Raw genomic sequence first — 16236 nt, 5'->3', positions numbered from 1 at the left:
AACAATAAGCATGTCATCAACATATAACAACAGTATAATGAAATCATTCTCAGAAAATTTCCTGACAAAAACACAATGGTCAGAAGTAGTTTTCTTGTAGCCTTGCTCACACATAACAGACTCAAACTTCTTATACCACTGCCTCAGAGCCTGCTTCAAACCATATAGGTTTTTTCGTAGCCTACACACATAGTCTTCCTTGCCTTCAACAAGAAAACCATATGGTTGCTTCATGTAAATCTCTTCCTCCAAATCACCATGAAGGAAAGTTGTCTTCACATCCATCTGATGAACCTCCAAATCTAGAGTAGCAGTTAAACTTAACACAATTCTTATGGATGTCATCCTCACCACAGGTGAGAAAATCTCATTGAAGTCAACACCCTTTCTTTGTCTGAAGCCTTTCACCACTAATCTGGCTTTATATCTGATAGATGTAGAATTGCTCTCTTGCTTCACCCTGAAAATCCACCTGTTCTCTAAGGCTCTCTTACCCTTAGGTAACTTCACCAAGTCATAAGTGTGATTATCATGCAGAGATTTCATCTCATCCTACATTGCATCCAATCACTTTTGCTTTTCTTCACTTTCAATGGCCTCCTCATAACATTTAGGTTCTCCGTCATCAGTCAACATCACATACTCATTGGTAGAGTACTTCTTAGAAGGTTGTTTTGGCCTATCAGATCTTCAGGGTTGAGCTTCGGATAACTCAGGTACATCACCAAAACTCTCATCTAGTGACACATCATGTTCCTCTTCATCAACATTATCAATAGGAACATCCAAGTCATCTCCAATCTGCTGATTAGTATCACCATGTTGTTCATCATCATGAACATCAATATCCAAATCATTAATAGACAACCGAATTGGATCAAAATCAGCCACATTACCATCTTCCTTAGGTGTAGACTTTTCCACCTTATCAATATCTTCAATGGTTTGATCTTCCATGAATTGCACATCACGACTTCTAACAACTTTCTTTTCAACGGGATCATACAACTTGTAGCCAAATTCATCCTGACCAAAGCCAATGAAGATGCATTGCCTTGTCTTCACATCCAACTTGGATCTTTCATCCTTTGGAACATGAACAAATGCTTTACAACCGAAGACACGCAAATGATCATAAGTAACATTCTTGCCAAACCAAATCGTGGCTGGCACCTCAGAGTTCAAAGCGACTGTAGGACTTAGATTAATAACATGCACTGCTGTAAACAATGCCTCACCCCAAAAATGCTTAGGCAATTTTGCTTCAGAAAACATACACCTAATTCTTTCAATCAATGTCCTGTTCATCCTCTCTGCTAAACCATTCAACTGAGGAGTTTTGGGAGGAGTTTTGGGAGGAGTCTTCTCATGTGCAATACCATACTGTCTACAATAAGCATCAAATGGTCCACACTATTCACCACACCAGTAAAAAAAAATTTCAGTACGATGCGCTTCAGCTTCTTTCCTGACTGTCTCTCACCAAAAACATGAAATTATTTAAACTTGTCCAACATCTCCTATACCAGAGGACACATTAGGCAGATAAGACAGGAGTGGACAATTTATCTTCTGCAAATATGAAGCTAGGAACACTTATATTTGCTGTTGAACATTACTTAGGTTTAGTTTTATTTTATATTTTTGATATTTGTTTTGATATTGGATGTTTTTTTAGATTAATTGAACTTTCTTTAGTTTAAACGCTATATATATATATATATATCTATATTATATANTAATCAATCGATTTTCTCCATCACAGTATTGCAATCAACATGTATCGGTCAATATATAGAGTACAAAAATTCATAACTCAAACTCGAGCATGAGCTAATCTCATGTGCAAAAGGGAAACTCATTTTTCTTGTGATACAAGGAATTTAATTAATTGAATTGCCTCCATTGCAGATTGGATGTAATAGATTGTAAGTGAGGGGTCACTTTTGTAGAGGTGAATAAACAAGACAAAAAAAATTATAATGCCACAGTACAAGAAAAAGAATGACATCAATTTTATAGCCTGTTCTAGGATTACAACAACAGGAGGTAGAAAAGCCTCTAGCTCAAACTACACCCTTAATTAGGCCATTATTCTGAAAAGAGTCTAAAATGAAATTTTAAGCAAACATAAACTACATGAATCAACGGATTCATGCTACAAACATGACATACAGAAACTAACAAGTGATTAAGTAAATCTCTCTCATCTACTTATTCTTGCATCCGGTAAGATAGGTCCGTGCAAGCAAGAAATACTTCTCTTTCTGTCTTTTGTACTCCTTGTATCGAAGGAAAAAGTAACCAAGATAATCAAATTCAATTGGGGACATCTTTGCCTGTTTATCATCAGAAACAATATCAACAAACAATAAAGGACGTCGTTCGACTAAGAAAGCATTGAGAATAAAAGAGGAAAATATACTACCTGAATCACACCCCACAATGCCCAGAAAACGTGAGAGGCAAGGGAAAATGTATTTGCCTCAACATACAAAGCTTCAAGATCTTTCTCGGACACCTGTATTATATTAAGTAAATGATGATCTTAAAGAAACACAGGAGATATCTATTATAGGACACGAAAATAAACTTATATTCATATTTCCAATAACTTATGTACCCTGAAGTGCAAGTGTCTTCATGCTACAATATTGCTATATATATGCAACAAGGCATACTGAGATAAGGCTATTTCAAGTTAAAGTCAAATTTGAATAAACTTCAAGGGTACGACAAAAGTGTGGATTTCGGGAAGATATTTAGGCAGTTTTATGTAACAAAGATCAGTCTTAGGCACACCAGCAAAAGGAAACATCACTCCAACAGGAAAGGCAACCTAATATAGTTGATACACCAAAGGGCTAGAGTGTCGAAGTGATTAAAGGCTAATGGAAAATAAGATGATCATGGCATAATTGATGGATTGTGTACATCTTATTTTTTAGATGATTGACAATCTGGAGACAGTGAAATAAAATACAAAAGAAATATTTAATCCCATTCAGTGTGATTGGTACCTCATGGGGTCTTTCAGGTTGTAAGTAATGCCTGAAGAAATGATATTGTTCATTTATATTTGGGTACCTGCATTATGAAAATGATGAACTGAAGTAACAAACAGAAACCTAATTAAAAGAGAGAAGCAAGGATAAAGAACTCACAAGTCGAAGTCACAATCAAAACCAGCATATTCTGCAAAGTGGTTTCCTATGTCATAGCCTCTATAGTTGTATGATGCATATTCATAATCAATGAAGTAAAGTTTATCTGGAGAAATGTCAGACTAAATTAAGAAAAAAAAAAGATGAAAACCTCATCAATTAATAAAAAAGCTGGTTATCTAAGCATCATCTCTTCACATGTGAATGTTAAAATATTTGTGAATTCCAGAGTTTGTTATAAACTGAGAATGAATAAATTCACATCAGAAATTCCTGTTAACAAGCAAACTAATTAAAAAAACAAACGCATTACTTATTCAAAAAAATACTCATTGTGTTGGTTTATGACTAATGTTGTGTACTTCTTCTGCTTTAATATAAATCCCGAATAATTAAAATTGGAGTTAGTATACTAAGCTCATGATCCAAACGGTGAGGTAATTTTGCACTCATTTAGCAACCATTGAAGAAAAACAGATATAACAATTTTTCTTGAACAAAACCATGCAACACCGCTACATTCTTAATTTTGATAATGTTTCCTAATCCGAAATAAGTAAATTGTACCAATGCTTGGCTCATGAGTATATCATACACACATTTTACGAAGAAAGATAAAGGAAATATTAATATAGAACTCTCAACTCTTGAGAGTGAGTTCATAGACATGGCGTGCATAGAATAGCAAGCACAATAAATAAGCTACTGTCTTTTCTACAATAAATAAATAAATACATTAACAAGTAGAAGCACAGGCATGCTTACAAGCGAGTTATTTAGATACCTTCTTCATGATTAATCATTATATTTCCAGAAAGCAAGTCGTTGTGAGCAAAAATTACAGGAGATTTGAGTAGATCACACAATCCCTGTCACAAAAAAAAAAAAGAAATATATATATATATATATATATATATATATATATATATATATAACCTAGTCAAGAGAAGAAATTATGACCATAAATAAAATGAACCAATGACTACAACTAATTTAGCCTTTTCAATAAAAAAAATAGTTTAATTAAGTTTTAAGTATCTCATAAATTTGGGTATTTTAAATTGAATCCTTATCAAAAAATTGTTTTATTGAGTGCTCAAATGTTTTCTTATTTTCGTTTAAATACCTCACCGTTTGATTTTTGCCATTTACGGTATGGTGTAACCGATACTTCTCATCTATAACTCACCGATCAACTCATTTTTTTCTCTCCAACTCGCTCCTTCCCTTTCCAATAGAGTTGATTGGCAAGTTGGAGATGGGAAGACGAAAGTAATGGCCATGTCATCCCGGCAAAATCAAACGGTAGGATACTAAGGTTAAAACGAAAAATATTTGATGCACTCAATAGAGCAAAAATTTTTAATAGGAACTTAATTGAAAAAATCCCTAATTTTTAATAAGGTTAAAACTTTATTAAGCCAAAAAATAATCTTCACAAGCACAAATGAGATGGAAAAGATTATGCCTGGAAACTTTGGCCCTTTCTTTGTTGGGCATGTCCTAATAAATATTTAGTAAAAGTGTTTGGACATTGACAGCAAAAAAGATGGTAGTCACCACTAAAAATATAAACTTAACTTTCAAATCTAGTTATTAGAGTTGGACTTCAAATATGTTGGTAATTTATATTCGTTTGACCCCTGCATTACAATCAAAGATAAAAACAAATATAACAGCTAAGAAACGTCGGAAAGAGCAAGTACCTTGAGCTCAACAATTTCATCATGAATTTCCTTGAATGAAATCGTTTCATAAGTCTTCTGGATTTCACTATCATCAAATTTAAGAACAGATGCTGGAAGAAAAAGTGGCTACTCAAATACTAATAACACCAATCTTTCAGGCATAAACATACAGAAGCCGTTGTCAAAAGCATATTGCATGAGGTTAATCTAGCTTGATGATAGTTTTAATATATTGAAGCAGTACATCATCACATAGGACTAAGAATACAGAATGAAAAGCGTAAGAAACTTTTAGGTAACAAAAAACACACCCTAAATAGATTGTATTTTTATAAATAATTCTATTAGTCCAAAAACAATGACAGATTTTTCACAAGACATAAATAACAGGTCATTCTGGTATTATAAGTTACTTTCAAAATATTCCCTAGCATGTGATCTTTAAAAAAAACAGTTGCTTTCAAAACTAAAAATCAGAGAATGGTGAAACTGAAAAGACTAAAAAGGGGAGTTCAAAACTTCAGAGAAGGAATGATAGAAATCAACAAATCAAATTGACTTCAAACAAAATTACAGAAGTAACTCATCAATTGAAATAGAATCGGACAGAGACCACACTAGAAGAAAGAAAAGATAATAGACCTTTCTCAAAGAACTTCCAAACATCATTCCATAATTGAGGTTCCTTTGAACCTGGAATTTCCACATAATGAAATCTTTTAAGTTGCTTAGCTATTTTAGCAGCAAGCTTTGGTTCCCGCATATCTGCCACGGAGAAAATATATTCACGAAGTCATTAAACCAGTGTAGCGGTAAACAAAGTATAATAACAGATAATTGAGAACTTCAGCTTAGAGCCTCCTCATGATCAAAAGTCAGCATCAAGTCTTAGGTTGGGTTAGGGAAGTACATAGTTGCTACATTTAAAGATAGTTGAACATTCATGAAGTTTTCCCATTTGTACCTGAAGGTGATAGAGTTTGAGCATTAATAAAAGATTGCACCATGCCATTCCCAAATATGCCGAGCCACTTAGCACCAAATCCTGCAGCTGTGATGAATTTGGTAGCCTAAACACCAAATTTTACACCAAACTTCAAGTAAAACCATTGAGTAAAATACAGATAAGCAACTAATTTAACAATTATAAACTAAAATCTTTTTTCACCATCAGAATTCATATCTTTCTCTGATCACAATCTACAACCGACATCCTCCGTGCACATCTAAGCAGGGATATAAATGAATAGTATACCTACAATTTCAACAAGTTTTCTCTTTCTTTTCTTATGGATTAATGAACAAAGTTTTGCAGCACATCATCTACAAGGGACTTGTGTTGATGTGGATTTCAACAGTTTTTGAAGTCGTGGTTTGCTTATCCCTTCCTAATAAGTATTATTTTAACTTTTAATTTGACCTTATCTCTGTGTCAGAATAAAAGAAAATGAAATCCATAATACATACTCAAGAAATTATATATTTATATTGAAAGACATTTTTAAATCCTACTCCCAAAAAGTATAAAAGCCATGCAACATCATCTAACATAGGAAACAAAAATTTGCATAAGATTATTTTAATTATTTTCTTATGCTGCTTCAGAAAGTGGAGAAAAATAATTCAACAATAATAAAGGAATAAATAATTGTATTACCAAATTTATCTCAACTGAAGATTAGTAAGCTCAAAATGAAAGCTAAAGTTTAACTTTACAATTAGAGGTGTCAATTTATCCCTGTGTGTGTCCAAGGGCCAGCTCACTATAATGATCCAATTTTTTGCCACCTAACGAGGAGTTTTTAAGCCCACTTAGTAAGGGGGTGGACCATGGCTTAAAGGCTTCCAGCCAACAAGTTATGTCTATATCAAAAGATGTTTTCCTCAGCTGATTACAAAAAAAATAAATAATTTCAACTCGACCGGACTAGAGTTCCTGAACTTGATCTCAAACAAAATAACTTTAACTCAGCCTCAACCTAAAATATCTTTAACTAAACCAAAGACATAGTACATTAGTTTAACCCCAATAAAGGTAATTTTTACTTGACCTCAATCTCGACTAGAGTATCTTGAACCCAACCCTTTGGGTATGTTCAACTCAACTTTGACCAAGATATTTCAATTCCATCTCTACTAAGGCATCTTCTCCATGGTCTCAGCCGTATATCAGCCTTAACCAAAGCATCTTTAGCTTGGCCATGGCTAGACCATTGTCAGTTCAACCTTGACCAAAGTATTTTTACCTTGGCCTCAATCACATTATTTTGAACTCTACCTCAACTAGACTAATTTCACACCAGCCTCTACCAGAGCATCTTCAACTCAATTTTAACTAGGGTATCTTCAACTCGACCGCGACCCAGGCATTTTCAGCTTGGCATTGCCGGAGATCAACTTCGGCTTGACATTAGCCAAAACATCTCCAGTCTGGGCCTACGTCAAAATTTTAAAATTAAGGCTCATGGGATGACCCAAACCCACATGGGTTGACCTGGTTTGACAAATCTACTTGCAATGGTAAATCGATGAAAATCTTAGCCCATCAACAAATAATAAAATATGATACAATCCTGGAAAGTATTACTGCAAGCTTGCCACAAGCATACGTACATTTCAGTTACCCCTAACTTTCAATTATTCATCAACCAGAGAACAACATTGCAGAAATAACAAGAAGATATAGACGGCTACATCAACACTAGATGACTGCAATATTTGACTCAAGAAAGGACGCACAAGCATTCAGTGACATGGCTAGTTTTGTATGTAATCATGCAGTAAAGTGTCTAACCTGCAATTCCCGCTGACGATCTATAATGTACTCAGTGTTGGGTCCATACAATCTGATGGTTATAATTTCCTCAATACAATTTTCTTGTTTAACTGAAACCTTGAGTACTGACAGACAATGACAAATGCATCAACCACATCAACAACAACACAATACTACGGATGAGCGACAAGCAATTAAACAACCAGATGAAAGTTTAGCTGACTCTATTTCTGGATTTGTGAAGTAAACCGTTCACCAGACATAGCCGTTCAGCATGTGAAAATCAATCTTGAGATGAACAAAAAATTTATTCTTTCTTCAAAAAAACAACATCAACAGAACAACTCACACAAATTTGTAATTCCCCCGGATATTTTCTCAATATCAAAGCAAGAATCATCCAAATCTGCCCACGCCTTGAACATGTCCTTGCACATATTTCTGCAAGAAACAAAACGAAAAAAAAAAAGAAAAAAAAAAGGGAAATGATGCAATTTCAAGAATACAGATGAAACTGATTTAGCAACATTTAATAACATAAATAAACAAAAAATCAACGGTTCAACATCGAAAGACGTATTCTATTATAGGCATCACACCCCACTCAACACCTAATCCAAAGAAATTGAACATTTCTAATTAATCTAGAACCACCAAACCCCAATTGATACGTCTTCCCAGCAAAACCTGACCCTCCCACTTTCCCACCTTTTCCCAGCAACCATACCAAGAAACAAAGAAACCCATGAAAGTTCAAACGAGAAGCGCGCGAAAAAGGAAAAATCAATACTTTATTCTTTATTTTTATTGAAAACAAAAGAAAAAAAAATGAGAATCACGTACAGGACGAGAGGTGTCATATGAGGAAGTTCGAGCGAAGGGTCGATGGCAAGCTGCGAGGGATGAATCTTCGAGACATAGTCGTGGCTAGCTTGCTCTGCAACTTCAACGGGGTTCCAGATCTTAACCTCTGCACCCATTGATTGAACCAAACGAGAAGAGAGAGAAAAAACAAATATCGAAGGAGGGCAAAAAAGAAGAACACGGTGATGGAAAATGATGTATGAAGAATATTTTGTTGTGTGGTGTTGCGTACGTTCAAATCAGAGGTGTCTCCTGCTATGGCGTTAAGAGGATTTTTTGTTGTCCCACTAAATAACGAAAATGGATTTTCTGCGATCTGAAAGAGGCGGTGCCGTTATAAATCTGACCGTTAATCCAAGTTTTTCTTTTCTTCGTGTAATAAAAAGATAGTTGAATGATTTCATTAATATGTGCTTTTTATATGTGTTTTAATTTGATTTTTATTTTAGAAAACTTAGTGCAACGTGGTCGTTTTTATTAGTATTATATTAATAATATTAAAAAGGTGTTATACTGCATGTGGTAGTACTATCTCTTTTACAACATGTGTGACAAATTTTTATTTTTAAAAACAAATTAAAAAAATCACGAATACATAACACATTTTTAACATTAGTATAGTATTATAGAAAAAGACCGGATTATATGAAATTATAAAAAAATAAAAACTAAATTAAAAAATATAAAAATAATCGATTTAAAAAAAATTAAATTAAAAAACATGATCAAAATTAAAGGATTTAAAATATTTATAGATAAGTTTAAGTTGGGCTGAGATCTATGCACTTTTTTTGAAACTGCAGAGGATCTTAATTCCGATATGACCAATTTAGAAAGCACACGCCACCGCCTATTTTTCCGTCCGGCGTCATTGTGATTTGACGCCTCCTTAATTAGTTGATTTTATAGATTCTTAGTTAGTTAATTTAACGTTGCTTCCGGCAACAAAACACCATTTCCTAAAATAAATAATCATAGTCAAAATTTAGTTCAGATTCCGTACGTCATATAAATATATATAAATTTTTGGATTTTTTTTCTAATTTTACTTTTAATATCTAAATTTTGTAACATTTTATCTTTTGAATTTTTCTCTTTCCTACAAATTTGGGATACATGTCTAATTGTACTATATTTTTTAATTCATTATTTATTCAAACTAGTTGACTAAGAATTAAAATATAAATTAAAAAAAATACACCAACTCTTGCAAAAGAAAATGGAAACATTATAAGTGAAGGTTGTAACATAAGTTTGTTTTGGACAAATTTTTCAAACTAATTCAATTAGATGTTAAAGTAGGTTTGTTAATGGTATTAAAAATAGTTGGCAAGATGATGACTTAGAGAGATAAATCAAACAAAAAGGTAATTTGTGTTGTATTTTATTATCCTATGTAACTAATAAAGAATTTTATTAACCATAGAAAGATAAGTATTACTTTTTAGGTTTAATAGCCAATTTAATCCTCACTTTGGTTGAAAAATCTCAATTTAGTCCCTCGTTATAAAAGTGTTTTGAATTAGTCCTAACTTTTAAAATAGTGGATTAGATTGGTCCTTTCTGTTAAATATAAGTTAACAAAATTAATGGATGATGATGTGACACAACTTAAAGCTAACGAGGGACCAATCTAACACATCAGCTTTAAGCTGTGTCACATCATCATCCATTAATTTCGTTAACTTATATTTAACGAAAGGGACCAACCTGACCCACTATTTTAAAAGTTAGGACTAATGTAAAACACTTTTATAACGAGGGACTAAATTGAGATTTTTCAACCAAAGTGGGGACTAAATTGGCTATTAAACCTACTTTTTATCACTTATGACTTATGAGAGCACATAATTTTCTTTTAGAATAACTTCTAATATTTAACTGAGATTTATTTTTAAGTACACAATATTTCTTTATATTAATTACATAAAGTTTATGCCAGCTATATAATAATAAGTTGTTTGATATTACAAGAAAACTTTTGCTGAGAGGATATTGCAGAGAAACATTCCTTATTTTAATAATAAGTTGTTTGATATTACATTTAATACATGACACAAAACTTCATGAGGCACTTAAAGAATGCACCGTTAAAAAAAGATGTTGCCAACATGGATAATTTTTTTTTCTATCAAGATAAATTACTTTACCATTTCTCCAATTTCTTAAATTAATTTTTGTAACGAATTTTCACAACATATGGAATGAATAAGCCAATATTTTTTACTATTACAAATACTAGATAAGAGAATGAGAAAATAACACAATGATTGGATAACGTACTGAAGGACAAATGCTCACTTACATGAGACAACAAACAACACTTTTTTTGTTAAATGTAGAGCAACGTGCATATGAAAGATAGCAAGTGGTTCTGGAAATAACCCTACTCAAGTAAAGTTTAATAAAAAAAAGTTGGATTGGTTTCGTGCTATTGCCAGCCTCTACCACACAGAAATATTGTAGTAGACAGGAAGATCAAGACATTTTCTCTTTGCAACTTTCCCCTACATTACCTTTACAAAATATCTCTTGCCAACAAATAACACAAACATGACAGAGCTAATAAACTTTGTGCTAAAAAAAGAAAAGCAACCTTCCAATTTTCTCTTTGATCATGACACTTGATACAATAAATTATTCAAAATAGAGGCAAGAAGATGGTGACCGTAATTACAACTGACCATGTACACTTAGATGTACAATCATGGTATTGGAATATGCATAAATGAAGGCAAAGACTCATTTAGTAGTAACTTTTGATAAGAGGAGCATAAGATTTTTCTTGTGAAGAAGACGAAAAAATCTGACAGAAATATAACAAGCAAGGTGATTCACAATCAAGCTAGATGAATTATGGTGTAAATATGTGGCAAGTTCAAAAATCTTCAATTTTTATGTTCATATGTGTTTGTTGTATTTAAACATGCATACAACGCTTTGGGATGTACATTGTTCATGTTTGTACCTTGGAATGATTATCTAAAATATATGGTCTTTTTGAAGAATTTAAGCATAACAACTTTTGAACAACTTGTAGTGAACTACATTTGTGCCCAAACACATAAATGAAAAGAACTTGAAAGGATTGACCAATCACTAGTGCACTAAAGGAAAATGACAGCGGTTATTTTTGCCTATATGCAGCGGTTGACAAACCGAGTTATATATAGGCAAGACAAAAAGAAGTAGGCATTTTGCTTTGGTTCAGAACCGAGACAAAAAGGAGTAGGCTTTTGCCTTAGTTCAAATGCAATCGAGGCGGTAGAGGGTATTTAATATATTTTTTTTAATTGTTTTCCTGCGAGGTCTATTGCCTCGGTTCCTTTGAAGCAAGGAAGTATGGGGTCTTCCACTTCGGTTGGGGTTAAACCAAGACAATATAGGGTATTTTTTTTATTTTTATTTTCGTCAAATTTTTTTATTTTTTATTAGGTTAAAGAAGATGTCATGAGTCCTATCAACAATGCATGGATCCGATAATACTCTTTGAAGAACGTCAACTGTGGAGTCATGAATTTGTAGATGTCCTAGCTGGGATGTCACTTCCTCCTGTTCATTCTCACTCCATGGAATAGATTCCAAATATTCTAGGCATGATGCAACCCCTAAGATCAAACATGATTGTTGTCGATACCTACAAATAACGCAAGTAAAAGTAAGAACATAAGAAACTAATTGCAGTCAAGAAACAAGGACAAAAAGAATGTACAAAACAACGAACATCAACCTAAGCAAGCTCAAAACTTTAGAAACCTTGAGCAAACTCAAAACTTTAGGAACCTTGAGCAAACTCAAAACTTTAGGAACCCCATCGCCCATGGAACACAACTTGGTCTTGAGATCCTCGTAGTGCATCAAAATCACAGCTTCCACACACACTTCCACGTCGTCGCAGTCGTTGATCTCCACCGAGTGCGACACCGCACCGTTTTTGTTCTTAATTCCATTTTTTTCTCTTTATAACTTTTAATTTTAAGAAATATATTTTATTTACGTTATTCTTAGTTACAAACTTATATATCCTTTTGAATGTTTCATCTCTAAATATTGTTTCATTTATTTTTAATTTAAACTCTTTTATATTACGGTATCAATCTATAATACTTCAATAATATGCAATAAAATATTCTATTTCAAATAAAATAAATATAAATAGTTGGTTATTTTATTTTTCAATATTTAAAATAAAATTTTCCAATCATACTCTCTATTTTATACATATAATAGCCATGCTTAACTTTTATTAACAAAAATTATTTATTATTTACTTAAACCAGTAATGAATAATCAGCAAAATTATCAGTTTAAATTTGAAAGAATTTTATATTTCTAATACATTATAATAGAATAAAACAATATCTTTATTTTTTCCACTTATTAAAATTTGGTACCAATCATTGTTAATAACGATATTTTATTTTAAAATGTATATTACACAAGACCAATTAATATTAATTTACATTATATTATGTGATTTATTATTTTAATTAATTTTAATTTTAATATTTTATTTAAAAATAAAATGATTTTAAATAATCATTATTAATTTTATTAATTATCAAATTTCTAAAATAAGAGATGATATTTTGATAAAAGAGAAAAAAAAAACCATCTACTTTAACAACTTAAAATTACAATATTTCAATATTAATTTAAAACGAATTGTTAATTAGATGTTTCCATTTAGGTGTCGAACTCTTGTTTCTGATTTTGATTCATTTATAAGAATTCACGGAATTATGAATATGTAAAGAAAATAGATACACCGGGGATGAAGTTAATAATTTACTTTAGAATTTTGATTATAAATTATTTAAATTTAGATTAAATATGTTTTTAGTGTTTTTAGTGTTTTATGAATATGAGTTTTTCTAGGGATTCAAACACTTCCAATAGTTTGAAGAGCTTCTGGGGCTCTTTCCTGCTTCGGGCCCCGCCTTCTCCGAAACGGAAGAACACGACCAAGATCTTGTCGGAGATTTTGATGAAGCATTCTGGCCAAACTAGACCCTCCATGAAATCGCCCAGGACTTTCTCGCAGAGTTTATTTTCTGAAAACAACACCTTCTTGATTACGACTTCGAAGTGTTGATCGCTCTCAGCCTTCGTCATTGACGAAATGGGACTGCTCCGAACGTTCAAGCTCGAAGGATTCTCATCCTCGTGCTTCACCATTCATGGTCGTTTCCTCTTCAGAGCTGTAGAGTTAAATCGAAAGGACTATCAATACGAAACCAAAAAAAGCAAAATAAAAAGAAAAAAAAGAAATTGCCGAGAGAAACACCAACAGCAGACATGGGCATGGCAGAAGAGCTCGAATTTTGGGGGTTGGAGATCGGTGACTTTGCATCGATGGAAGATTTATTGGGTTCTCGGGAATCAAACTTAGAGGATTCGTTGGCGATGATTTCTTGTTTCAACGGTCCCTGAGGTTGTCTCATCATGTCGTACAGTATTCTGGGAATTGGTTCTTTAGTTGTGTTCAACATGCTGGCGCTGGTGTTTGGCCAATTTTTTTCTCAGAGGGGACCCCTTCAGTCCAGTAACACCCCTTCGATTTGTGCTTGGATAGACCCTTCGGTCGATCACCTTCAGTTCGTGCTTGGATAGACCGACAAGTCGTCCTCTACGTCTTCCGATTCTCGCCGTTGATTTCAAAAACACATAAAAGATCCCAACTTTGTTTTTCGCGAGGTTCTTTCTCACGATCCAATTCTTAAAATCTCAATGGTGTTCCTCCTTTTTTTTCTTTCTCTTACTCAATATTTTTTGTTAATGTTATTTTAGGGCTTGTGGGTTGCATTGAAGATGACTCAGTTGTAAAGAGAACAAGCTTTTGGAATATTAGGTTGAATGAATTTTCAAGAGAACTCAATTGATAAAGAGAACATGTTTTCTCTTCGTTTAATTGATTGAAGATAAGGAAAAAACCCTAATTTTTCAAGAAACCCCAGTTCTGATTTCAGAAAATAATTGAAACGTGGCAAACACATGAAAGTTGGCGTTAGGCGTAGCACATCATTGGTCACGACAGGGAAATTTGGAAATTTTAACGCAGGACTAAAAGTTAGAGTTTTTAAAGAAAATGATGAAAATAAACAAAGCTTTGTAAATAGATGAAATCCAAAAATCGCATAACACTTAGAGAATAAAAATATATTTAACTCTCTAAATTTTAATGACAAGATAAAATAAAAAAAGTATATAATTATAGATATTATTATATACAAAATAAATTTTAGTTATTAAAATAAAAATATTATGTGAATGATTTTTTGATTATGAATAATTATTTAAATTTAAAAAATAATTATTAAAATGCTGAAAGAGTAAATAATTTTTTATAATAAATAATTATTTAAATTAAAATAGATACTAAAATAATAAAATTGAAAAGTGTTTTTTGTTATAAATAATTATTTAAGTCTTAAAAAAATTATTCAAACAAATAAAACTAAAAAAACAAAATAAATGTTATCTATAAATACGAGTGTGGAGGGAAAGAAGTATCTAGAGGGTAGGGGAACTCGTACTTTGACATGCTATCATAAATTGACATTCATTTGACACGTGTCAAATTTAATGTTTATGGGTCCCACAGCGAGGAAATGGGACAATTTTGTAAGGAAAATGATTCTTTAACATGGTTAAAGTAAATGGCACTCATTCGACATGTGATGGGGCCAATTATTGTGAATGTCATAAAGGGTAAATTTGTCATTTGCATTGTTGGCTGGTGCTGCGCTGGTTTAGGAGGAGAATAAATGAAATAATATGTTTCGGTGAAGGCAGCTGCCGCATTAGGTCCTCTCTCTGATTTCAATTTTTCAAAGGTCGACTCTTTCATTTTGGAAGAGGAACTCAAAGTGCTAGGGTTAGGGTTGAGAGAAAGAACGTGAGAAACTGTTCGGCCATACCTGTGAGGTTATACCGAACGGTTGAGGTCGAACATTTGAGGCCAAGGTATGGCCGAACGGTTGAGGCCAAATTTGGCTAAGTACCTGTGAGGCCATGAGAGGCCAAGCAGTTGGGGTCAACGTATGGTCAAACGGTTTAGTACAAACACTTGAGGTCAAATTTGGCTAAGTACTTGTGAGGCCATGGGAGGGCGAGCAGTTGAGGCCAATGTATGGCCGAACGGTTGAGTACGAACAATTGAGGCCAAATTTGGCTAAGTACCTGTGAGACCATGGGAGGTCGAGCAATTGGGGTCAAGGTATGACCGAACGATTTAGTATGAACACTTGAGGCCAAATTTGACTATGTACCTGTGAGGCCAAGCTATGGCTGAGCAGTTGAGGCCAAGCTATGGCCGAGCAGTTGAGGCCAAGCTATGGCCGAACGGTTGAGTACGAACACTTGAGTCCAAATTTGGCTAAGTACTTGTGAGGCCATGGGAGGCCGAGCAGTTGGGGCCAAGGTATAACTGAACGGTTTAGTAAGAACACTTGAGGTCATGGGAGGCCGAACAATTGAGGCCAAGGTAAGTCGTAATCTGAACAAATCCCTAAAATAAAAAATTTAAATGAGTGAGGAAAGAAAACCTAAATGAGATTTTCAAATGAGGACCCAAAGAAGACCGAAACCCAAATTTTTATTTTGCTCCTTTTACCCTTACTTACTCTGCAATTATTTTATTCAAAACAATGATGTGGAGCGTGTAAAATGAATGTAAGCTCCACATTAGCGTGTCAAATGAATGTAAGCTCCATGTCAGCGTGTCATTGTATTATCACCCATT

At 33.3% G+C, this 16236-nt stretch overlaps 1 protein-coding gene across 2 annotated transcripts; it reads right to left on the bottom strand.

The window, feature by feature from the left end:
• Positions 1-1991: 1991 nt before the first annotated feature.
• On the bottom strand, positions 1992-8836 carry LOC148203374 (putative ethanolamine kinase). 2 transcript variants are annotated; one of them, XM_088106068.1, is made up of 11 exons: positions 8472-8834; positions 7978-8069; positions 7647-7753; positions 5817-5922; positions 5495-5617; positions 4871-4962; positions 3949-4033; positions 3165-3270; positions 3021-3087; positions 2429-2521; positions 1992-2339 (listed from the first exon to the last, which is right to left on the bottom strand). In XM_088106068.1, exons 1-11 carry the CDS (start codon positions 8606-8608, stop codon positions 2211-2213), a joined length of 1137 nt encoding a protein of 378 aa, XP_087962194.1. In that variant the 5' UTR covers positions 8609-8834; the 3' UTR covers positions 1992-2210. The 2 variants fall into 2 exon arrangements, with proteins under 2 accessions (XP_087962194.1, XP_087962195.1); XM_088106069.1 differs by lacking the exon at positions 7647-7753 and having other exon boundaries at positions 5817-5903; positions 8472-8836.
• Positions 8837-16236: the final 7400 nt, after the last annotated feature.

Source organism: Vigna umbellata, chromosome 2, assembly GCF_029865625.1.
Source record: "Vigna umbellata cultivar VRB3 chromosome 2, Vumbellata_1.0, whole genome shotgun sequence".
Taxonomy (NCBI): domain Eukaryota; kingdom Viridiplantae; phylum Streptophyta; class Magnoliopsida; order Fabales; family Fabaceae; genus Vigna; species Vigna umbellata.
Note: the sequence above shows the minus strand (reverse complement) of the source record. Positions and strands in the feature narration are given on the sequence as shown.